The sequence below is a fragment of the Hemitrygon akajei genome, chromosome 4 (assembly GCF_048418815.1).
Source record: "Hemitrygon akajei chromosome 4, sHemAka1.3, whole genome shotgun sequence".
NCBI lineage: Eukaryota > Metazoa > Chordata > Chondrichthyes > Myliobatiformes > Dasyatidae > Hemitrygon > Hemitrygon akajei.
Window position 1 is genome coordinate 81,145,809 of NC_133127.1, and position 27,019 is coordinate 81,172,827.

At 38.2% G+C, this 27,019-nt stretch overlaps 1 protein-coding gene across 2 annotated transcripts in view; it reads left to right on the top strand.

Annotated features, from left to right (window-relative positions):
* The window catches only part of slc10a7 (solute carrier family 10 member 7), a 233,959-nt gene that overhangs the window by 206,436 nt on the left and 504 nt on the right, over window positions 1-27,019 (top strand). Inside the window, exons 11-12 of one of the 2 annotated variants that reach the window (XM_073042941.1) lie at window positions 16,272-16,417; window positions 20,779-22,886. In XM_073042941.1, the coding sequence (XP_072899042.1) occupies window positions 16,272-16,417; window positions 20,779-20,817 (185 nt within the window). In that variant the 3' untranslated portion in view covers window positions 20,818-22,886. Of the gene's footprint in view, window positions 1-16,271; window positions 16,418-20,778; window positions 22,887-27,019 lie in introns of those variants that run through there. The other variant, XM_073042940.1, reaches the window with a different exon arrangement.

Here is a 27,019-nt window from a genome sequence, read left to right on the forward strand (position 1 = left end):
TGCAGTAGAACAGAGTGATCTAGGAATAATGGTGCATAGTTCCCTGAAGGTGGAATCTCATGTGGATAGGGTGGTGAAGAAAGCTTTTGGTATGTTGGCCTTTATAAATCAGAGCATTGAGTATAGGAGTTGGGATGTAATGTTAAAATTGTACAAGGCATTGGTAAGGCCAAATTTGGAGTATTGTGTACAGTTCTGGTCACCGAATTATAGGAAAGATGTCAACAAAATAGAGAGAGTACAAAGAAGATTTACTAGAATATTACATGGGTTTCAAGCACCTAAGTTACAGAGAAAGGTTGAACAAGTTAGGTCTTTATTCTTTGGAGCGTAGAAGGTTGAGGGGGGACTTGATAGAGGTATTTAAAATTATGAGGGGGATAGATAGAGTTGATGTTGATAGGCTTTTTCCATTCAGAGTAGGGGAGATTCAAACAAGAGGACATGAGTTGAGAGTTAGGGGGCAAAAGTTTAGGGGTAATACGAGGGGGAATTTCTTTACTCAGAGAGTGGTAGCTGTGTGGAGCAAGCTTCCAGTAGAAGTGGTAGAGGCAGGTTCGATATTGTCATTTAAAGTAAAATTGGATAGGTATATGGACAGGAAAAGAATGGAGGGTTATGGACAGTGCAGGTCGGTGGGACTAGGTGAGAGTAAGCGTTCGGCAAGGACTAGAAGGGCCGAGATGGCCTGTTTCCATGCTGTAATTGTTATATGGTTATATGATGTAATGCTGAGGCTTTGGAGTATTGTGTGCAGTTTTGGGCCCTTATCTAAGAAGGATGTGCTGGCATTTAAGAGGGTCATGAGAATGATCCCAGGAATGAAAGTGTGAGGAGTATTTGATGGCTCTGGGCTCATACTCACTGGAAATTTGAAAAATGAGGGGGTATCGCATCGAAAAACCTAGGGAGAGTGGATGTGGAAAAGATGTTGCCTATAGTGGAGGAGTCTAGGACCAGAGGGTGCAGCCTCAGAATATAATTATATTTCTTTAGAGCGTAGATGAGGAATTTTGTTAGCCACAGGGTGGTGGATCAGCGGAATTCATTGCCAGAGATAACTGTAGAAGCCGAGTCATTGGGTATATTTAAAGTGGAGGTTGTTGGGTTCTTGATTATCAGAATCAGATTTATTATCTGATGTGTCGTAAAATTTATTAACTTAGCAGCAGCAGTTCAATGCAGTGCATAATATAGAAGAAAAAAAATAATAAATATATCAGTTACAGTGTACATATATTGAATAGATTAAAAATCTTGCAAAAAACAGAAGCAATATATATTTTTTAGAAAGTGTTCAAAGGTTCAATGTCCATTTAGGAATCAGATGACAGAGGGGGAACTTCAGTGAGAACTTCAAAGGTTACAGGGGAGAATGTTGACAGGGATAATAAATCAGCCGTGATGGAATGGCAGTAAAGATTCGATGGGCTGAATGGCCAAGTTCTACTCTTATGTCTTATGGGTTTTTTTTTAATATGTGTAGTTTGTATCCATAGCCAGAAGAAGTGAAGTGTTCTGTAGCTCTGACAAAGACCAAATTGAACACTGCATACTTTTTATTCATTTTCAAGATGTAAACTGGGCATTTGTGAAAGTGGCGCTGAACCATCTTTTTGAATTGCTGCAGTCCTTCTAGTGAAGGTATTGCCACAATGCTCTTGAGAAATAAGTTTCAACATTAATGAAGGACTGGCAATATATTTCCAAGTCAGGATGATGTATAATTTGGAGAAGAACTTTTAGGGTGTTTATGTCATATCTTTTTTCAGTGGTGGATGTGGCAAGTTTGCTAGGTGTGTGCAATTGGAGTGCATTCTGTAGATGATACACAATTCACCTACTGCGTACCAGCGTTGGAAGGCAATTAATATTTAGATGAAGGGTTGCTTCTTCCTGAATCTTTCAAAGTTTCTGATTGAGCAACACCCATCCAAACTAGTGGAAAGTATTCCATCACACTGTTGATATTTTGGGTGTCAAGAATTGAGTCATTTCCTACAGAATGCCCATTCCATGCCTTATTGTTTCAGCCACATTGTTTATATGGCTAATCCAGATGAGTTTCCAGTCAGTCATGAACTTCAGAACTTCCACTGAATGTTGATAGTGAGGATCTTAACATGGATGATCAGACTCTTTCTTGTTGGTGTAACACTTACCCAAAAGGCTGGTATATGTCTAGGGGAAAAGGAGATCCAGCCACACACCAACCCACCTCCCGTACACGCAGGTGCTGTGAGAATCGAGTTTATGCCTCGCGCCGCCCACCGTATCAACCACACCAAATACCGTTATGAAATACACTTTATAGAGTTTACTAACATTAACTAAAGAAGTATTAGGCAATACAATAAATATATACAAGGAAAGAAAAAAACAAAAGGCGCCAACTTATCAAAATTCAGTCAGTGTAGTGCACATCGTAGGAGCTCAATCAACGAATCATCCGACAGTCACGTCGTCGCACCTGGGACCACCCCGGTGGTCTTACGAGCAGTCCAGCACCCGTCCACCTTCCTCATCCGTCTTCCTCCCGACTCTCTTCACACTCCAAGCCCGCACAACCCCTCCCCCAAGTTCCCAGCCTCACAAAACACAATAACATTTCCCATTGATTAACAAATGAATACAATTACCATATCAGCCATTCTAAAGTGAAACAACAGCGAGAGAAACATTTATCAGACAAAGAAGCATTCCTACTCGTAACAAACCAAAGAAGCCATTTTGAGTAACATACACAGGACATTGTACATTGGAAAGAGTCATTGCTGGCATCTTTGTGATGTGACCATTACTTGAAAAATCAGGCGTGAGCCGCTTCATTTGCTAAGGAGCTGCAGATGGGATTGAACATTCTGCAATCATCTGCAAACTTCCACTTCTGGTTTTATGATAACGTAACTCTAACAAATGTGGTTTGATAGCACTGTTGTTTACCAATTTTTTTTTACTAACCTGAGAGGAAACCAGCAGGACGGTCTCATATATTTGCGATTCAATGTACCTGGCAAACATTTCATATTTGTTGATGAATGTCAGTTTTCTGTCTATTCTATGGAACAGAGGAATAGGGTCTCAGAATTTACTCTGTCACAGTACACATGCCCATTAGTCAGGGACACAAACTGAGGAAAGTATGGGAGCAAGTAAATATTTCTTTTGAATTTACTAAGGCTGTCTTTTTTGGAAGTGACAATCTGGGTTGTAGTTTAGCTCAGGAGGGCATGCTTATGGTTTCTCAACAGATTTCTTTTGAAGTGTGATTCATGGAAAAAGACAATCAGAAAGCAGGAAAAGATGAATGGTGAAAATGTGGATTGGGGAAAAAAGAGGAAAATAATTGTGAGGCTTTACTATGAACTTTTAAATACTTGGAACATGATAGCAATTGGCCTTTGGTTCCACGTGACATTATTTAAAGAAAACCAGATAAATATGACATAATCACTGTAATAACTGAGAAGTACAAAGGCCAGTTTATACAAAAGAACATTTCTTTAACTGTAAATGATGTTTTCCTTTCTTGGAAAAGAGAAAAAGAGTGCAGAATGAATTATCAGAGTAAGCTTATTTGAATGCAAACATATTCTTCTAAAATCTGTTGTATTTAGTTTTCATGTAAATTTATAGTGAATGTCAACTGCATGGAGCATAAAATCACTTAATGATTTTTTTTTAGTGAAATTCTGTTTGATTCATTGCCTTCATTAAATTATTTGCCAGATTACATTTTCACTGATTGATAGTGGATGAGGTGACAATTTGACCCTTAATCATGGAATGTCGCATTGAACCTGACATTGAGCTATGGCTTGACATTGTTCAGTTGGAAATCCTACATGTTTAAGCTCCCAAGAGTTTGTTGAACAAGAGGAGGGTGTCCTAATGGGAATATGTAGTGTTCATTGTAGCTCAGTTAATATAGTGGCGCAGGGTTTTTCTGCTCCAACCTCATAAATATCCATTCACAATATGAAATTACTTTGTAGAGGGCAGTTGTGCAGATAGAGGTCAGTGACGTTTCTGGGGACTTCAAACGTCCTGAGCACTTGAATTCTGTTAAAATCAAATAATAATGCTGCTTTATTTTAAAATGGTGTCGTTTTCATATGACGGTTCCTTTTCATTTCAGTTCTCAATAATAGAGAAGTATAAACTGAAATTACATTAAAAATGGTGGTGTATAATAAAAAAGTCATAAATTGCTATTGCTATGATGTATAATAAATGCACTAGATTTTAAAGAAAGCTATTCTGAAGAAATTATCATATTTGAACTTGCATCAGATTAAATGATACTTTAAAATTGTATGTATTTTATTCATTTTGTTATAAAATTATCTCCATTTTTGTGGGAATGTTTAGATTCTATTAGTGAGAATCAAACATTACAAGTTACAGTGCTTTACTAAACAGAATTAAAGACTTATGGTCCTATGGATCAAATCAATAATGTTATCAGACTGGCCTAGTTTAAATATAGTTGCTTTGTTTTAGGAATGAAGTACATTGATGGAGAACAAAATGACAATCTGAAAATCTATTGACAACTTATCCAAAAAATCTAAACTTGTTTTAAACTTGGCTTAATAAAAATATTTGCTGGGAACACTTTAATTCGTGTACCAATATCATGTTGCTGTCTCTTGACAGGTTGACATTTCTTTAGTATGAGAGTACAGAAATTTTATTTTTATTTACTTAAACTTCAAAGTATACAAAGAGTTATATAGGCTGTGTACAATTCCAGTTTTATGTCCATATTGATACATTAGAATTTGCTGTTATTTTATTAGATAAAAATTGTTATAATAAACAATTTTATCTCAGTTTTCTACTTTTAAAAATATCTGTTTAACTTAACTATTTCACCTCATCAGTCTGCTGGTTCCACTTAAAAAATTGAAAAATTAAAGCTACGAAGTCTTGATATTTCTGCAAGGGCTTCTTCCTTCTCAATAGATTTAAAATCACCGCAATTTTATTCCCATTGAATTGGTTTCCAGTGAATTTCTGGCTGTGCCCCACTCTGTTGATAGATAAATGTGGTGATGAGTGTCATCATATCATAGTGGTTGGATAAGTATGTGAGCATTAGATGAAGCTACTGCTGGTCTCGGCTGGAATGCTGTCGCAAATTGTCTGAAATGTGACATGATAAATACAGATCCAAAAGACCCTTCAACCCATCTATGAAATGTCCTTTACTTAATGATTCTATAAGTGATTGATATCTTATCCAGAAGATCACTTGTCCTGTATTCTTCTCCAACCTTAGTGATATAATTGAATACATTCACCTCAGTTTTCAGAACTAAATTATTGGCCATGGTTTGTTCTCATTTGTAGTCCTAGTCTTGAGTACCAGCTGCATTTGTAATCAACTTTCTAAAACTCTTTTAATTCATCATGCTTGGATTTACTTAAAACTAATTATGATAATGCTCTGTAGCAAAATCGGCCTGATCAAATCTGCAGTTGTACCAGCTCCTTACTTATCCATAGTTGTTAATAGAAATAATAATTCAAGGTGTTTCTGCTGTAAGATTGTGCCCAAGAGAGAGAATTGATTATCAGATTTGCTTATGGGTACACAATCCATAACAATGGTGGACAAATGAAGGGCTTACTTGCTGAAGAGATTTTCCAAACTTCATCTCTGAAAGTTACTACATAAAACGGATTCTCCTCCATATCAACATCTTATTTTCAATTTAAATTTTGCACTATTTGATCTCCTAATAGATCAGACTTTTGAAAAGAATGCAGATTTCATTAGCATTTACAAAGCAGTTCAGTAAAAAGTTGTGAAACTCAATTCAGCTAGTAGTCTAAGTAAAAACTTACTTTGTTCACAACTGTAAGGAATGGTGGTTATTTCTCATCATTTAATGGATCAATGCAGGCCTGGATTATATATTTCCTTTTGTTTTTTTTACAGTGTACCATCATTCACTGTATTTTTGAAATTGGTATTGTTATTGTTTGAAACATCACTGTCTATATATTGGCTTATCATCAACAGTTTGTTGAAATTATGGAATTCAGATTTTCAGGCACTTCCATAACATTCCCAAATTACTTTTCTGATATAATGATTAGTAAATTGAAGCAATGAAATATGACCATTTGTTCCAAAGAGAAAGAAAGCTTGTTACTGACCACTTATTTTTTATCAGTGTTCCAAACACAGTAGCTTAAAATTTCCATGAAGGTGCTTGGTGCTCATTTTTGACTAACCCACTAAATACTTTCACTGAATAGAATGAACATTGAACACACATTTGGAGTAGGTCTCCTAGCATGAATATACACCTGTGAGAAAATTCTTACCAGCTGTCAGAAAATTTTTGAATGTAACAATTTAACATGTTATAATTTATGTTCATTTGTGTTCATTTTTTAAAATCACTTGAAAATTCTTGAATATTTAAATGTAGGATGTCCCAAAGTGCAACACTACACCCCTATCAAATCTCCCCTCAATCTTCTACAATCTGGAGAATAAAGTCCTAACCTATTCAACCTTTCCCTATAACGCAGGTACTCAAGTCCTGGCAACATCCTTGTAAATTTTCTTTGCACTCTTTTAATCTTATTGACATCTTTCCTGTAAGTAGATGACCAAAACTCCATACAGTACTCCAAATCAGGCCTCACCAAATGTCTTAAACAATTTTAACATAACATCCCAGCCCCTGTATTCAGTACATTGATTTATGAAAGCCAGTTTGTCAAAAACTTTCTTTATGTCCCTATCTAACTGTTCAGATTCAGTTTATTGTCATTTAGAAACCACAAATGAAATGCAGTTAAAAAATGAGATAACGTTCCCCCAGAATGATATCACAAAAGCATATGACAAAACAGACTACACCAGAAAATCCACATAACGTTTGGCAATCCCCAATCCAGAGTCCGGAGAAGCTGCTGCGTATTAGTATCGTGCTACCCTCTAGCGCGTTCCCCGGAAAGGAGCTCCAAATCCACCAGATAAAACAAGACCAAAAACTAAAGCTACAAGACCTGCACAAAACCACATAATTACAACATATAGTTACAACAGTGCAAACAATAGCATAATTGATTAAAAAAAAACAGACTATAGGCACAGTAAAAATAGCTGTGACGCTATTTTCAAGGGATTATGGATCTGTATTCCCAGAGGGAATCTCTCAGAGGGATCTGTCTGACCACACTCGAGTGCCCTACCTGTCACCATGTAAGACCTACAGTGCCCTGGTTGGTCCTCCCAAAGTGCAATACTTCACATTTGACTGCATTAAATTCCATCTGCCATTTACAAACAATTTTTCCAGCTGCTCCAGATCCAGCTGCAAGCTTTGCTAGTCTTCCTCGCTATCCACTACACCCCAATCTTGGTGTCATCTGTAAATTTCCTGATTCAGTTTAGCACATTCTCATTCAGATTATTGCTATAGATGACAAACCACAACAGACCCAACACCAGTCCCTGCAGCACACCACTAGCCATGGGTCTCCAGTCAGGGAGGCAACCATGTACTTCCATTCTCTGGCTTCTTCCACAAAGCCAATGTCTAAACCAATTCACTACCTCATATTGAATCTAAGTGTCTGAACTTTCTTGACTATCCACCCATGTGGGACCTTGTCAAATTACATGTAGACAATGTCCAATGCCTTGCCTTAGTCAACTTTCCTAGTAACTTCCTTGAAAGACTATACCATTGGCTAGATGTGACCTACCATGCACAAAGCCATATTGACAATCCCTAATCAGTCCCTGTCTATCCAAATATTCATATATCTGGTCACTTAGAATACCTTCCAATAACTTTTCCACTTCTGATATCAGGCCCAGCAGCCTATTTCCGTATTTCCTGGGTTATTCTCAGAGCCTTTCTCAAACAATGGAACAACATTAGTTATCCTCCAACATCTTACCCATGGCTAAGGATATTTTAGATATCTCTGTGAGGGCTCCTATAATTTCTGCATTCACCTCCCACAGGGTCTGAAGGAACACTTGGTGTCAGGCCCTGGGGATCTATCCACCCTAATTTGTCTCAAGAAAACAAACACCTCCTCCTCTGTAATCTGAATAGGGTTCATGATCTTGCAGCTGCTTTGTCTCACTCCTTTTGACTCTGTCCATTTTCCTAGTAAATACAGATGCAAAAAATCCATTTAAGATCTACACCATAACTTTTGGCTCCATACATAGATTATCCCTCTGATCTTCCAGAGCACCAATTTTTGTCCCTTGCCATCTTTTTGCTCTTGTATATCTGTAGAAGCCCTTAGGAGGTGTTCATCTTGCCTGCTAGAGTAACCTCAGTCTTCTTTTAGGTCTCCTGATTTCCTTCTTAAGTGTCCTCTTGCATTGCTTATACTCCACAAGTACCTCATTTATTCTTACCTGCCTATATCTGCTACGTACATCCCTTTTTTCTTAAACAGGGCCTCAATATCTCAAAACCAATCTTCCATAAACCTGTCAACGTTGCCCTGTATTCTGAAAGGGACATACAAACTCTGTACACTCCAAATCTTGCTTTTGAAGGCCTCCCACTTACTAAGTTCACCTTTACCAGAAAACAACCTGTCCCAATCCACACTTGCCAGATCCTTTCTGATACCTTCAAAATTGGCCTTTCTCCAATTTAGAATTTCAACCCGAGGACCGGACCTATCCTATTTGATAATTACCATTAAACTAAACTAGATGCAAAATGTTCCCCTATACAAACTTCTGTCACCTACCCTGTCTCATGCCCTAATAGGAGATCTAGTATCACACTCTCTAGTTGGGATATCTATGTGCTGATTGAGGAAACTTTCCTGAACATACTGTATTTGACAAGCTCTTTCCCATTAACTTTAACGGTTTGGGACTGCCAGTCAATATGTGGAAATTTAAAGTCACCTACTATCACAACCTTATGTTTCTTGTAACAGTGCATAATCTCTCTGCAAATTTCTACTCTAAATCCTGCAGACTGTTGGGTGGTCTATAAGATAATCCCATTAACTTGGTCATACCTTTTTTATTCTTCAGTTTAACCCACTAGCTCACTAGCCTCCCTAACCTCCAGTCTGTCCTAACTGAGCACTGCCATGACATTTTTCCTCTTTAATCCCTCCCACTCTATCACGTCTAAAACAACGGAACCCCAGAGCATTGAGCTGCCAGGCCTGCCCTCATGCAACCAAGTCTCACTATGTCATAATTCCACATGCTTATTCATGTCCTAAGCTCAATCACCCCATGGTACTTCTTGCATTGAAATATACATAGCTCAAAGCATTAGTCCCACCATGCTTAATCTGTTGATTCCTAACTGTGTATGTAAGCTTAACATCTTTCTCCTCAGCTACTCCATAATCTATTCTGCGTGAACATTCCTATCCGCCCAAAACTCTAGTTTAAACCTCCTCTCCTATGATGCACTAAATGGATATTAGTCCTATTCGCGCTAGGATGTTAGTCCTCTCCAGTTCAGGTGCAAACCATCCCTTCAAAACAGGTCCCACCTTCCCTGGAAGAGAGCCCAATGAACCAAAATCTGAAGCCCTCCCTCCTACACCAACTCCTTAGTTATGTATTAAACTGTATGATCTTCCTATTTCTGGCCTCACTCGCACCTGTGACAGGTAGCAATCCTGAGAACACATCCCTGGATGTCCTGTCCTTTAACTTAGCACCTAACACCCTGAACTCACTTTGCAGGACCTCATCACTCATCCTATCCATATCATTGATACCAACATGGACCACAACCTCTAGCTGCTCACCCTGACACTAAAGAATGTTGTTGACTCGATATGGAATGTCCCTGACCCTGGCACTTGGGAGGCAACGAACCAATTAGTAATCTTGTTCTTGTCCACAGAACCTCCTCTCTGTTCCCCTGATCAACGAACCAACGAATTCATCATCACTGAATAAAGGATCCAAATTACATTTTTTAGAAAGCGAAAACCCAAAGAAGCCCCAGAAACAAATGTTTAGGTAATCAATTGAGATTAGAAAATAATCACACCAGATAATTATTGTGGATCTTCTGAGAATATGTGCCTACATTTTATCTGGAGAATTATGGATTTTATTGAAGGACTTAAAACTGAGGGATAAAACTTGGTCAAACTATCAAACAAGAAAAGTACAATTTTGATCTAATTTTCATCATATTTCCATTTATTTGATGGCTTGCACCAAGGACTTGTAATGTAACCCAGAAGTAATAATGCCATTATATATTGTGTGATCTCTAAAGTGTAGGACTGCCATTAACATTTTGGAAAATGCATTATTCCCCCTGAAATTGAAAGAACATTGTGTACACAGTAGTATAGTAGTTAGCACAATGGTATTACAGCTTGGAGTGTTCCGGAGTTCAATTCCAGAGCTGTTCTGTAAGGAGTCTCTATGTGTCTTCCTTGTGGAATTCATGGGTTTTTCTCAGGTGTTCTGGTTTCATCCCTCAGTCCAAAGACATACAGAGTAGGTTATTTGGTCATTGTAAATTGTCCCGTGATTGGGTTAGGGTTAATCGGGGTTGTAAGGTTGCTGGGGTGCCATGGCTCAAAAGACCAGAAGGGCTAACTCCGAGCTGTATCACTAAATAAATTGATAGGTAGATAGATACAGGGGAATTCAATTAGTATTTATGTTTACTTGGTCTTCCTACAGTATGTTGCATTACAGACTAAAGATTTTGACAAATGTGATTTTACTTATGGAATATACTGGAATGTCAACTTCTGTTTGCTGACTTTTGGAAGAGTGAGCCATGCATGACATAAAAATATTACATCTTGTAATTTAGTCATTTCCTATTGGGTAGTAAAGTTTTGAGAAAGTGCTCTATATCAACCCACACTTGGTACTTGTCTAAAAAATCTCTTGCTAGAAATTACATTAGAAGCAAAGAATCCATTTAAATTACATACTTAACCACCTGCTTTACAGACAGTACATGTAATCAAGGACTATTTGATTAATCTTTTATAAATATTTGCAATGCAGGAGTTCAGTGCCTCATAAATGCATAGACAGAGTACTATAATAGATGTCTCTGTGTCATCATGAAAGCTCACAGAGCCTCTGTCAGAGAACATGCCCACAGGATTACTTCTCGCATGCTTAAATATATTAGTTTCAAATGAAATCTGATCACAATATATTTCATTTTATATATCATTTATAATTTCATGTTTTGCATGCAATGAGTAGCTTTAGAATTCTTATTAATTAATTATTGATTAATGATGCACCTGTCTTGAAACTAACTTGTCATTCAATCTTTGGGTTCAAAGCAAACAGTGACAGAAAAGATATGCAAAAGCATTAATAACTCACTGGAATATATGCAGACTATATTTAAATATATGTTAATACATATATAGAACTGAAACAGAACACATTTTATTTTAGCACATTGTGTTTAATCTTTCAGAATTAATGTTTGTAACTCTTACAGCAAATCTGATATCATGTACATCTCAGCTGTTAGTAAACATTTTTTGAGTAAGAAACTATATTTAATAGTCTTTAACGAGAAAATCTGCAGATGCTGGAAATCCAAAGCAACACACACAAAATGCTGGAGGAACTCAGCAGGCCAGGCAGCATCTATGGCAGGGGTGGCCAACCTTTTACATTCCATGAGTCAATTTTTTCACGCACAAGTTCAGATGTGCCATACAACTCTTGTACCCCCATTCAATTCTTGTAAAAATATGTTAATATAGATATATTTAGCATTTTTACATGACATATTGATTTACTATAAAAACAAGATAAACATTACTTACCTTAATGAGACTTTTAACAAATATATTCTGTCTTCTTTTGATTTCTTCCTTTTTCTTAATCATATATTCTCTTCGTAACTCAGACCCAAGCACTAGCTTCCATTTCAGTCTGATGTTGTGTTTTAAAGTGTCTATTAAGATCATGTCTTCTATTATGTGCGAAAGTGTTTTCACAAACAATGCACAATGGTTTTCCTGATGGACCCGCTATAAATAAGAACTCATTTTCCCACTGTTCGTTAAATTTACACTTACTATCACTTTCTGCTTTTCTTTTGCTCATTTTCTTTTGCACTATGAGTAACTGAATGTAAAAACAAGGCTTAATTTTCGAAAAAGTACAAAACTGCAAATGTTCACAAAAGGATGAAGAAAGCACAACTCCGTAGCACGAGTGTTAATTGTAAACTGACTGGCAAAACCTGTGTCGCATTGCTGGTGTGGACGCCTGGTGCTTCAGGATCAAACAAGTATCAAACGTGTTATGGATCAACTGCAGAACAAAAGTCCTTCTTTCCTAGTTTGACTCATTGAACATTTTTTTAATTGAAAACAGATTAATGTGAAAGAACATAACATTCGCCAGAAGATGTGCACGAAATAATAAAATCACTTAAAATAATTGCTAAGTTTTAGATTTATTCTCAGTAAAATCCATTTCTAGCTCTGAGCTATTTGAATTCCTGTTTTAGATTTTTTTTCTACAAATAGGTTTTTGGTTAATACTTTTTGGATGAGTAGGCTTACTGTTTTATTATTATCACTGGGGTGCAATGCGCCACTTCTAATCATCCAATGCACCATAGGTTGGCTATCCTTGATCTATGGAAAAGAGTACAGTCAATGTTTCAGGCCAAGACACTTCAGTAGAACTAGAGATAAAAAAAATGAGTCAGTGGAGGGAGGGGAGGGAGATACTCAAGGTGATAGATGAAACCAAGGTTGGGGTGAAGTAAAGAGCTGGGAAGTTGATTGGTGAGAGAGATCATGGATTGCATAACCATGAATTTCTAAACAAAAGGTGTTTGAGAGTAGAAGATGCAAAAACACAGTTTAAACTCAGGAGCTGTGTGGCTCAAGAAATTAAACCAACATTGCACTAGTCCATATTGGCGGTCACCTACTGCCTCCTGAACATACTCAACGTTCAAGACAGTACTTAAAAACTACCCATGAATTTGTAGATGGCACCATGTTGTTGGTAAAATCTCAGACGGTGACGAGGAGGCAAACAGGAGTGAGATAGATTGGCTAATTGAGTGGTGTCACAACAACAACCTCTCACTCAGTGTCAGCAAGACCAAGGTATTGATTGTGAATTTTACGTAAGAAATAGGGGCAGGAGTATGCCATTGGGCCCATCGAGCCTGCCCCGCCATTCAATAAGATCATGGCTGATCTGTCCGTAAACTCAGCTCCATCTACCTGCCTTTTCCCCATAACCCTTAATTCCCTTACTATGTAAAAACCTATCTAAATGTTTCTTAAATATATTTAGTGAGGAAGCCTCAACTGCATCCCTGGGCATAGAATTCCACAGATTCACCACCCTATGAGAACAACAGTTTTTCCTCATCACCATCCTAAATCTTCTTCCCTGAATCTTGAGGCAATATCCCCTAGTTCTAGTCTCACCGTCTCACCTACCAATGGAAACAACTTTCCTACTTCTATCTTTATCCCTTTCAAAATTTTGTATGTTTCTATAAGATCCCCCTCATTCTTCTGAACTCCAGAGAGTATAGTCCCAGGCGACTTGATCTCTCCTCATAGGTTAACCCCTTCATCTCTGGGGTCAACTTAGTGAACTTCCTCTGCACTGCCTCTAAAGCCAGTATATCCTTCCTCAAGTATGGAGACTAGAACTGCACACAGTACTCCAGGGGCGGCCTCACCAGTACCCTGATAATTGCAGCATGATCTCCCTGATCTTGAATTCAATCCCTCTAGCAATGAAGGCCAACATTCCATTTGCCTTCTTAATAACCTGTTGTACCTGCAAGAAGTCCAGAGAACATGCACCAGTCCTTGTTGAGAGGTCAACAATGGAAAGAGTAAGCACCTTCAAGATACTGTCAACATCTCAGAGAATTTGTCCTGGACCCAACATGTTGATGAAATTCCAAAGAAGGCATACCAGCAGCTCTAGTTTGTTAGGACTTTAGGGAGATATGGTATGTCACCAAAGACTCTTGCTAATTCCTATGGATACATGGTGGAGCCTTCTGGCTGGTTGCATCACAGCTTGGCATGGAAGCTTCAATACGCAGCATCGCAGAGGCTGCAGAGAGCTGCAGATTCAACCAGCTCAATCACAGACACAATCATCCCCACCATCAAGGACTCCTTCAGGAGGTAGGTGGTACCTCAAGAAAGCGGCTTTCATCATTAAGGATTTCACCACCTTGCGTGCCCTCTACTCATTCCTACCATCAGGGAGGAGATGCAGGAGCTTGAAAGTCCAGTAATTCAGGAACAGATTCTTACCCTGTGCCATCAGATTTCTGGACAGTTCATGAGCACTATATCATTGTTCCTTTCTTTTTGCACTTTATTTATTTTATAATTTATAACAACTTTATGTTCTTTACTGTGCTGCTGCAAAACAACAAATTTCATGTTGTATAAGTCAGTGATAATAAACCTGGTTCTAGTTCTGCTGATATTGCCTTGAAGCCCTCCAGTAGCAGAAGGAGGAGGAAGAGGAAGTGAAGAAACAGGCATTGCAGGTTGCAGAAGAGGAATATCTCAGCAGCTGACATCAAAGGAAGGACTAATTTGTTTGCCTCGACACCAGTTGCCAAGCCTTTCTTCTAGACATAGAGATAGTGTGCAGAAATGTCAAGTCACCATCACTCTATCTGCTTGTAGTATTAAAGGCCCATGATAGCAGATTTGACTCTCAGTTTATCAATGATAATGAAAATAGACTCATTAATAATCATTTCTGAAAGCCTTAACTAGTGAAAGATCAACAATATGCATGTGAAAAGCTGACTATGACTGCTGAGCTTCTAAGACACAGAACAGTTCTCCAAAGGCCCCTTGAAGCAGTGATTCATAAGAAATTCATTAACAACAAGGAATAGGGAAGTAAAGTTTGCTGTTTTTTGATTATCTGGTACCTTCCTGGAATTCTGTGAGTTCTGAAAAAATTCAACTAATGGGTCCACTATCTCTGCAGCCATTAAAATCTTTCAGACAGGCCATCGGGTACTAGCAACCTGTCCACCTTTACTCACATGAGTTATTCCAATGTTTCATCCCATATGCTTGGTTGTTTCTTTTTTACAAATGCTTCCATATATGATTTGAAAGAAGACCATTTGTTACTGAGATATTTGCAGTGACTTTAATGGAGAAGACCAATACAAAAAATAAAGATTTATTCAACTGTCATTACCTTGTGATAGTGCCCACTTCACTGCTGTATGACTCTTAATATTCCATAATGGTGTGATTCTCTACCTTATATTATGACAAGGGTATGGGCTGTTGAGAACATATGTTCAAAACCTTTGACTTTCACCAGGCTTAAGAATGGAAGTAAATAAAACTCCAAGACACACTGGTTGTCCTTGAGTGACTGCAGATGACTTTCCATATGTAGGACAGTAGGTAAAATTTGATAGAGTTGCAACATTCTAGGTCAAAGTTCTGACATAGGAAGCGGTGAAGAAGCCTGTCCATTCCGTTGAATACTTCTCATTTGTACAAAATGAATAATTTAACTAAAAGTAACTCATATATGTCTTAACGCTTAGGATAATGTAAATAAATGTACTACCCATCCATCAAATCCATTTATTCTGAATACAGTATTAGCTGATTGCATTTCCGTCAAAATGCCTTAATCTTTTGATTTCCATGCACTTATTTTCTGCAAATGATTTTCCAAACAAAAGCCTTAGTAACATGTCATGCCCATACAGCATATACTTCCTAAATGGCGAAGAGGAAACCTTCGCCATTTGGTTGAATATGGATTGGGAACAGGGATGTGTTTTGCTGAAACTAAAAGGAACACAAAAACTGTTCATAACCTTCTGTGAATTTCTCCTGAACTAGCTACAACAGCTCATTTCAGAATTTCCGCTTAGGCTGCTCAAACCAAAATAACAATAATTAGCACTTGTGCAAACTATAAGGCCCAAATGAGACATGCTGCATCAGGATCCCATTAAATGGTTTGTTTCATTTTCTAAGAGTAAATAATAGTTCAGCCTTTTTCCAGCCAGTATTTAAGCCATCCATTTGGATCTTCAATTCAAATGGAAAGTTGTTTAATGGTCATTTTCTTTAAACTATTCATTTTTTCACACACAGTGGAGGATTGAAAATCATCCTTTTCAGTGCTGTGAGTGTGAAATTGGAACAAAAATGGTCACCTTTTCTTCTTCCTCAAGTATTAAAAATCAAAACTTTGAGAGAATGTTAACAATTCTGTATCTGTTTTCTATTTGCAGGAATCCCAATGCTGAAGATAGTATTTTCAGGTTATGAACATTTATCCCTCATTTCAGTTCCATTACTCATCTATCATCCCACCCAGATTTTACTCGGTGGTCTGTTAGTTGGAACAGTGCAATCCTGGATGGTCTCTCGTCAAAAAGTAAGACCTTCTAAGCCAGATTAGTAGCCTAAAATGATTTGAGTTTATTAGAAATGTATTCTGTTTTTTTTTTAAATGAAGGATTACGCAAACATTTATCTGCTTGGTTTGTTTCACTGTAGTAGAGTTCAGATGGCATGATGTACATCTACTTGTTTGATGTAACTTACTCTAATTCTTATTGCAGTTCTGGTAAATTCTGAAACCTTTGCACTACTTCAAAGATTCCTTAAAATTTTCCAACTACAGAGTGATTTGCCCCATTGCCATTGTACCTCTGAACCCATCTTCTCCCTTTTTGCTTCAACTTCAGAAGGCAAAACTGTGTATTACAGTACAAAAACAATTAATCAGGAAATATTAGAGTGGTGCCAACTTCCGAGTTTTTGTTAAGTAAGAAGACCTGGAGAAGCTGGAAATGTGAAATAGAAACAGAAGATTATGGAGATACACATTAGGTTAGGTGGCATCTGTGGAAGCAGAGCTAACAACTCAATTCAGTGACCTTTGTTGAATGTAGGCCAATGACACAATTCACCTACTTTTCTATCATAGTTGTTTATATGTTATCATTTATCTGTCAAATGATGTGCACATTAAAAGATCCCAGAACAATAAAAAACCCTGGTCTGGCCTTCTGCCCACTTTATATCTCCGACTGCTCATGAGACATCAATCATCTCAACTTGGCCACTCCACTCTCCTATTCTAACCTCACTCCTTGTAAATGCACTAGCCTCCACTCCAATCCCAACCTTACCATTAAACCAGGGTGGACTGACCTCTATCTTGCTGAGGCCAGGTGGCATCACTCACATATCTCTTACTTACCCCTTAAACAGGATCCTACTAAGAAGCATCAGGTCATTGTCTCATACACCATCACTAACCTTTTCAACTCTGGAGATCTCCCATCTACTGCTACCAACTTCATAGCTCCCGTACACTACACTGATCATCTCTACCTTCTACCCAAGCTCCACAAATCTACCTGTCTGGGTATGGCTGTTATTTATTCCTACTCCTGTTCTACTGAACTGTGGCCACATACCTTGACTCCATTTTCTCCCCCTTGGTTCACTCCTTTCCTACCTACATCCATGACATTTCACATGTTCTCCCCTGATGACTTATTTTCACTATGGATATCCTGTCCCTGTAAACTTCCATCCCCCATCAGGAAGGCCTTAAACCTCTTCACTTCTTTCTGGATGATAGACATGACTAGTTCTCCACTACCATGCCCCTCTGCCAGGTGGAACTGTTCCTCACCCTCAATAATTTTTCTTTCAATTCCTTCCACTTTCTCAGGGACTCATATGGGACCCAGCTATGCCTGTTTTTTTAATTGCTACCTGGAAACAAGCCCACACTGGTAACGTTCCTCAACTCTTTCTCCATTATGTGGACAACAGTGCTGGTGCTCCTTCCTGCACCCCTGCTGAGCTCATCAATTTCATCATCTTTGCCTCCAAGTTTCACCCTGCCCTCATATTTATACGGTCCATCTCTGACAACTCTCTCAATCTTTCTGTCTCCATCTCCACATACAAATATCTACTGATATCTTTTACAAACCTACTGACTCTCAGTTATCTAGCCTATACTTCTTCCCATCCTGTCACTTATAAAACTGCAATTCCCTTCTTGCAGTTGCTCTGTCTCCACCACATCTGTTCTCAGAATGAGGCTTTCCATTTCCAGAATATCGAAGATGTCCTCTCTTTGAAAGAAAATGTGGTTTCTCTTCCACCACTCTGAATGCTTCCTTCACCAGTGTTGGATTAGACTGAATAATTGTTATTTTATTTGCAGTTAACTATTAACTATTTGTGTTTTATTTAATTACCTATGTACTATACATGTAAGTGTTTAGTATATTTTCTAGGGGTCACAGTATGTATATGCAACTGTTCAGTGGTTTGCCTGCTGGTTACAGCTCTGTCTCTTTCTGGAAGCTTCTTGGTAGTGTATTATTTGAATAAGGGTTATCTGATTGGTTAACACATCTACAAATTTGAATGGTATGCCTCTTATCTATGGGGTATAAGAAGGGCTGAAAATATTGGCCCACCATTTTTGCTTCTGCTTTCCCTTCCCCTACTAGAACTGCCCACTTCCAATGTTAACATTTAATGAAACAATTGTCAAGCAACAAGTTTTATGCCTCCTTCTTGACTTCTAAAAGAATCTTGGATCAAAATCTTCAGAATACGGCAGCCACATCTCCATCATTTCACACACATCTGACCTGTCATTGTCATAACAAGGATAGGGTTCCTCTTGTCCTTACCTACTCTGTCCCACCTCGCACCCGTCCTCCCCCCCGCCCCTTGGATTTCCATAGGGATTGCTCTCTACGTGACTCCATTGTCTACTCATCCCTCCCCATATGGTTTACTATGCAGTTTAATTTTGAGGATGTGAACTTGGAATAATCTTAAGTGAACCAGTGAATGTGGCATATTTGGATAGTCAGCTGGTTTGGATTAAGGGCTCAAAAGGTTGTCAACAAGATTAGAGCACATGGAATGGAGGGTAGTATACTGTGTATGGATGAGAATTGGTTATCAAGCAGAAGGTAAAGAGTGGGAATAGATTTTTCCATCTCAGATTAGTGGACTTTGACTAATGGGGTACTACATGGATAGGTGTTTCTGCTCCAACTTTCATGATATTTTTCAACAATTTTACTGAGGGTCCCCTCAGTAAGGTGTCATATTTCTGAATTTACTGACAATGCTCAACTTGGTGGATTGTGCTTAGGATGGTGAGGTAAAGAGGCATCTAAAGGAAACAGGTCAGTTAAATTAGTAAGAAGATCATGACAGATGGAATACAATGTGAAAACTTGTGAAGTTTTCCACTTTGGTGTACCAAGTAGAAAAGTTGTAAATGGTGAGAGTTTGAGTAATGTTAAGGTTCATGGGTTGTCCTTGAGCGCAAGTTACTGAAAGCCAAAATGTAAGAGAATGTTAGTACAAGAATAAATGAGTATTACTACAATTGTATCGGACCTTGGTGAGACTAGCTTGGAATGTTGTGCACAATTTTTGATCTCCCTACGTAAACAAAATGTATACAATATACTTTGCCGTAGAGGGAGTGCAGTGAGGATTCACTATACTAATTCCAGGGCTGGCAGGTTCGCTTTATGACAACTAGATCAGGCTTGGATTCTTTAGAGTTTAGCTGAATGAAAGGAGATCTTATCGAAACATACAAAATTCTTACAAGGCTCAACAGGCTGGATGCAAAATGAATGTTTCGCCTAATAGAGGACCCTAAAACCAGGGCAGTCATTCAGGACAGAGGTGAGATAAAATTTCCTCATTCACAAAGAGTGGTCGATCTTTGAAATACGGAGGCTCAGTGATTGCATTCAAAACAGTGGGTTCTCAAGGAGTTTTGGTGGGCAGAGACATGATAGGCCGAGGGTCTTATTTCAGTGCTGTGACTGTCAAATGGGAACAGTTCAAGAGAATGGTATTGAGCTGTAGGGTCAGCCAGGATCTTAATGATTGACAGAGGGGGCTTTCTCCAGCTCCTATTTCTTAGGGCTCAATAGCAGTCGATTTAATACCTCACTCCACCATGTTTTTCTTAAAGCTGAAACAGAACCTGGTTTTAAGAAGACCTTTGGAAATGCAATGACTTTCATAATTTATTTGGTTGCTTACAATTTTAAAAACATTCAATGCTACACATAGCTTATTATACACACACACATACATACGAAGGGTGATTGTTAAGTTCATGGCCTAAGGTAGAAGGAGTCAATTTTAGAAAACCTAGCACATTTATTTTTCAACATAGTCCCCTCCTACATTTACACACTTAGTCCAGCAGTCGTGGAGCATTCGGATCTTGGATCTCCAGAAAGTGTCCACAGATGGGTGATTGCTAAGTTTGTGGCCTAAGGTAGAAGGGGATGAGTTATACAGCTCTCATTACATGCGCGTTGATAACTTATCAGGGGTGATTGATAAGTTTGTGGCCTAAGGTAGAAGGAGATGAGTTATTAACTTCAAACTTTCTGCATAATGACTCAGAGTTAAACTGCATGTACATGTAATGAGAGCTGTATAACTCATCTCCTTCTACCTTAGGCCACAAACTTATCAATCATCCATGTTGTGGACACTTTCTGGAGGTCCATGATCCATATGCTCCACAACCGTTGGACTAAGTGTGTAAATGTAGGAGGGAGCTATGTTGAAAAATAAATGTGCTAGGTTTTCTAAAATTGACTCCTTCTACCTTAGGCCACGAACTTATCAATCACCCCTTGTACTATGGAAAGATGAAGTTGATTAGCTATTTGATTCAAAATTAAATAAATGTAATTTTCTCATTCACAGGCACTGAACCTCTCAAGACAGGTGAAGATTCCTGTATAGTATCAGTTGAATCTTTTATTTTGTATCAATGTACATACAATACTGTGCAAAAGTATTAGGCACATGTAAAAAATAATCTGTAAAGCCAAGATGCTTTCAAAATTAATAAAATGAAAAGTTTCCAAATATCAAAAACATACTATAAAGAGCTGTGAACAGTAAAAATAAACTAGATCAAATCAATATTTGGTGTGATCACCTTTTGCCTTTGAAACTGCATCACTTCTCTAAGGTACACTGTTGTGCAGTTTTATAAGAAGTCCGGCTGGTAGGTCATTCCAAGCACCTTGGAAAACTTGCCACAGTTCTTCTGTAGACTTTGGCTGTGTTTCATTTGCTTCTGTATCTCCAAGTAATCCCAGGTTGAGATCAGGCCTCAGTTGAGGCCATACTATCTGAAACCATGTAAAAATCTAGGGTGCCTAAGACTTTTACACAGTACTGTACATATAATGAAATGTACAGAAGACAAAACCAATAGAAAATTATTAAGTGAACATTTATGCTTAAGAAATTTGCATATCTGTTTAATATTCAAAATATATGTTATTAAGTGCCTTAAGAGTACAACTGAATTTCTCGGTTTGTTTTCTCCATGCACAAAAATTGTTGCATGAATACAAGGGGAAAAGTCCAGCAATTTGTACAAAGAATATGAATGATTTTAAATGGCAAAAAATATTTACAATCCTCATGGCATAAACAACAAATGGTTACATTTATTTTTTCAAAATGTTGTTTAACTGTCAAATATAGATGGTTTTCTTTATGTTTATCCTCATTTTCTTAAATAAGTTCAAACGTTGTATTAGGCATTTCCATTAGCATTCCGCATGCCCCTCCCCCAGCATCATGGCATAAAACTGTCTATAATGTTTTAATATTACGTCCCTCTTTCTATGTTCAGTTCACCAAGCTTTTTATCTTTTGTCCTTTGAGAATTCCTTAGTATATCTAAGTGCTGTTCTGGTGGGTAAGGGACAGAAAATAACTCTGTTAGTGCCTGTTCCCATTAAAACTGTAGTGTTTGACATTAATTGAATTGAGGAGTAGTGGATATATTTAATTGTTTTTTTGCCAGGTTGATGGCTGACGCGGCAATTAATGGAAGGCCTCCAATCAAATTGCATCACTGCCCTTAAATCAATCAGATTAACCTATTCAAATGAAACATAAATAAACACAGGGTAGATACTATTGTTTCTCAGTTACTGAATGTGGAAAATATTGAATATTCTACATTCATTCAGTCATACAGCCTTCTGTAACTCTCTGCTGGAAACCCTCTGGGTGTATTTAGTATAATTCTAATTTTACATTTGATAAACAAAATTGTGTTTGTTGATGTTTTGGTTAATGGAGAATTTGTCTAATGTCAACAATCTTGTAAATTAAATTAAATATTGATAAGCCTATTTCTGGAAGCTTCCATATCACTTTATGTTACCAAGTGAGGACCTGCATTGATTTATTTTACATGAACGTTTAGATAATCTAAAGTGCTACGTTACAACCTGAACTAAAATTAGACTCTTTGGTGGATTCCTACTACAGAAGTACAACAGTTAAAGGCACAATTCTTTTGGACAATTATATGTTCATTTATTAAATGTTAACATGGGGGATGCAATTTTTATTATTCCAATATAAATTCTCAAGCATTATCTTTGAAATAATGGGGCCATTAGTGAGATGCAATTAGTGTTAGAGCAAATTAGATCAACTCTTCCTTGTATCTGGCTTTACTTGTGCTTAAGTATTTGGTTATCAGGTCTTCGGTTCCACTGTCCTTTGCCAAGTGGTTTTCCTGGTTTGCAGTTGCTTCTAAACATCTTCAGTTTGTATTTTTTTGGGGGGAAAATACATCCTCATTGAAATGCTGTATCTTCTTGAGAGTTAGGTAACTATATAAAGATTATTGATTTTGAGCCATTACTGTTAATATGTTTAAATCTTAATGAATGTCTTGTAGCACATTATTGTTAGAACCAATTTATTTTGTTGTTCATTCGGTTTACTTTTTTATTACCACATGGATTATTAATAAATCAAAATGATTCTAAAGCTCACACAGACTTTGTAATATTACTCAAATGTGCTTTATATTTTTCTTAGTTTCTTTAGTCAGTGATAAGTGCACATTTAAGATGTTGATATTCTGACCTTCTAGATCTTCATGATGAGATTGGCCAGTAGATTCACAATTTTGCTTCTATCAATTTTGGTACATTGCATGCTTTTTCTGTAGAGATTTTTAAGTAGTTTGAAGATGAATTACTAATATCCATTTTAACTTTAAACTTTGGTTTTGTCTCTCTACCTTACAAAAACCATACTGTCTTTAACATATTAAAGTGTTTACTACAAAAATCTATACTGGAGCACGTGGGGGAGGGTTAATGCTTCTGTTTGTGCATGGGAAGGGGGGGCTTTGGGATTCTGATGTCTCTATCATTCATTCTATGGGGTTTTTGTTTCATGGATGTCTGTGAAGGGTAAGAATTTCAGGTTGTATACTATACACATTCTCTGAAATTAAATTGAATCATTTGAACCATTTTGAACAATTGAGTAATAATCAGAGAATGTACTTTACCATTATTAATTCAATGAAATTACATTTGATTCTGATTTGTAATTATCTTCGAAACATTAGAACTTAAGAAGCAGAGCTGGAGGTAGTCCTTGGACTCATTCTGCGCTGTTATGACATGGTAACAATAAATATAGAATTGAGACAGGTTTTTTATAAACAAATAAAACATTTATTAAACACTGCTCAATAAAAAACCAAAAATAAAGAAATGACTAACTTAACCGGAAGTTAACTGCTATATGGTAACTCGAACAGTTCTTAAAGCGATAAATGCAAAAGTCCAAATGATTTACAGTCAATTAGGAGAGACTTTCCTGAAGTAACGAATTCCTCAACAACGTGACATTACTGCTGATCCCAGACGAAATATGCCTTGCCCGAAGGATTTATGACAAAGGAAATAAAAACAGCTTAAAGGCACTGAGCTTTCCTTGACGAATAACCCTGCTCCAGCCCTTTCTGCTCTTATAGCAGGAACTATCTCGGATGCTGGTTACTATCTCTTCTGAATGAGGATTCAATAAGGCCGATCCTGTATTACCGATGACGACACCAACTTTACTCGATCCTTCGGGTCTCCGTACTTCCATAAATCTTCACTCTCCGACTGGACTAGACTGGCAGTATTGTAGCAAAACTGCCGGCAATAACCTTTGTGACTTAAGGCAGAAAGTAAAACTCCACTTTAAAACAAAACTGTGTCATGAGACAAACACACAGCATAACGGAGTAACTGACAAGTTAAACAACGAACTGACCTGCATCACAGCAAGGCTTTCCCCTTTTATACCTGTTGAAACAGGCCATCACATGACCTCTCACTGGTGGGAAAATTACATGACTCCACCATCACAAGACCATTACATCATGCTCAGCAAAGACTCAATTACATCATGGTCATGTGACAGTCACAATATACCCACGGGGTATGTAACAGCACACACTGTCATTTAGCGTGATCATGGCTTTAACTGTGCGTCCTCCACTTTTTTTTTTACTTGCTCCAAAAATCTATTGATCTCAACAAATGAAAATCCAGAGTTCTCTTATGGTAAGGGTTAACAAAGACTTATAAGCCTCTAAGTAAAGATATTTCTTTTCACTTTGTCCTAAAAGGCTGAGTCATCAATTTGAAACTCTGCCTCTATTTCTAGACATTGTAACTAGAGGAAAGAGTCTGGCCATCTACCTGGTCAGTTTTGCCTGGTAATGTGCAATCTTGGTAAGGTAACTTCTCATTCTGTACAGTGATATGTGTGAACATGTCTTGTTCTACCTCCCTGCTTGGTATTGTCCCTTATCCCAGGATGCAATCTTGTGTTGTTTCCAAGTGTTCCTCAGGATCCACAGCTATACCCTGAATGAAGTTTTACCAAAGGTTTGTACAGTATCAGCAAAGCTACCTCACTGTTTATTTCAATGCATTTGTAATAAAGGCCAACGTGATAGTTGTCTTTCTAATTGTTCACTGTACCTGCATTTTGCATTCTTCACCTCATGAACCAGCACACCAAGACTCCCCCACACAAGAACACTTATTAGTTCCAACCAGTTAAAAACATTTTGCTTTGATGTTCTTCCTATCAAAATGAATATTGCTACTACTTTCTACATTATACTCATTCTTTCTTTTCCAGTCAGTTAATTGTCTTGCATTCTCTTCAGAGTTCACTTTCTAATCCAGATTTGTATGAAAAAATTTGGATATTTCATTTTTATGCTATTATAAATGCCTACAATGTAATTTATGGTAGGTGGTGAACCACTCACATACAGTGCTGGCCTCTGAAATTACAGACTTGCTTAGTATAGTTCCTCCCATGTAGAACTTGGGGGTGAGGCTGTTTGTAAATATTTGTGTGGAAACAGAGCTGAAAGATGGTAAGAATTTGCCTACCCACAAAATAGTTGAAAACTAATTTTTTTTCTAAACTATACTACCAGATTTTGACAGATGTGGATGCTATCAAGAAATGGATACATCTGATGGTTAAAAACATTCAAATTGCATTAGTAGCATATTCAAGAATGGTGGCCCACAAAGTAACCCTTCAACTGAATACACTATGACAGGAAGTTCATAAAGCATCAGTGTTTTATAAAATGTTCAAGCACTCTGTGGGTGAACCGTGTAACAATCTCAAAGCAGTATGGCAGAAGGATCTTGGAAGTGATATTGAAGATAATCAGTGGTCAAATATTTTATCAAATGTGGGTAGACATATTAGGGAAGCGAGAGGGAAATTTATTCAGTATAAGATAGTACACAGATATTATTGGACACCAACTAGACTCTACAAAATGGGGATTGTTGATAATCATTTATGCTGGAAATGTAAAAATGAGGTGGGCAAATATTTTCACACAAAATGCTGGTGGAACACAGCAGGCCAGGCAGCATCTATAGGGAGAAGCACTGTCGATGTTTCGGACCGAGACCCTTCGTCAGGACTAACCAAAAGGAAAGATAGTAAGAGATTTGAAAGTAGTGGGGGTGGGATGAAGCTAAGAGCTGGAAAGGTGATTGGCGAAAGTGATACAGAGCTGGAGAAGGGAAAGGATCATGGGACTGGAGGCCTCAGGAGAAAGAAAGGAGGGGGGGGGGAGCACCAGAGGGAGATGGAGAACAGGCTAACAACTAACTATGTCAGGGATGGGGTAAGAAGGGGAGGAGGGGCATTAACGGAAGTTAGAGAAGTCAATGTTCATTCCATCAGGTTGGAGGCTACCCAGCCAGTATATAAGGTGTTGTTCCTCCAACCTGAGTTCAGATTCATTTTGACAATAGAGGAGGCCATGGATGGTGGTGAGGGAGGAAGTGTAAGTTTACAAACGGAACAAGTGCTACACCTGCCCTTACACTTCCTCCCTCACCACCATTTAGGGCCCCAGACAGTCCTTTCAGGTGAGGCGACACTTCACCTGTGAGTCGGCTGGTGTGGTATACTGCGTCCGGTGCTCCCGGTGTGGCCTTTTATATATTGGTGAGACCCGATGCAGACTGGGAGACCGTTTCGTGGAACACCTACGCTCGGTCCGCCAGAAAAAGCAGGATCTCCCAGTGGCCACACATTTTAATTCCACGTCCCATTCCCATTCTGATATGTCTATCCATGGCCTCCTCTATTGTCAAAATGAATCTGAACTCAAGTTGGAGGAACAACACCTTATATACTGGTTGGGTAGCCTCCAACCTGATGGTATGAACATTGACGTCTCTAATTTCCGTTAATGCCCCTCCTCCCCTTCTTACCCCATCCCTGACATATTTAGTTGTTTGCCTGTTCTCCATCTCCCTCTGGTGCTTCCCCCCACTTTTCTTTCTCCTGAGGCCTCCCGTTCCATTATCCTTTCCCTTCTCCAGCTCTGTATCACTTTCGCCAATCACCTTTCCAGCTCTTAGCTTCAACCCACCCCCTCCGGTCTTCTATCATTTTGCATTTCCGCCTCCCCCACTACTTTCAAATCTCTTACTATCTTTCCTTTCGATTAGTCCTGACAAAGGGTCTCGGCCCAAAACGTCGACAGCGCTTCTCCCTATAGATGCTGCCTGGCCTGCTGTGTTCCACCAGCATTTTGTGTGTGTTGTTTGAATTTCCAGCATCT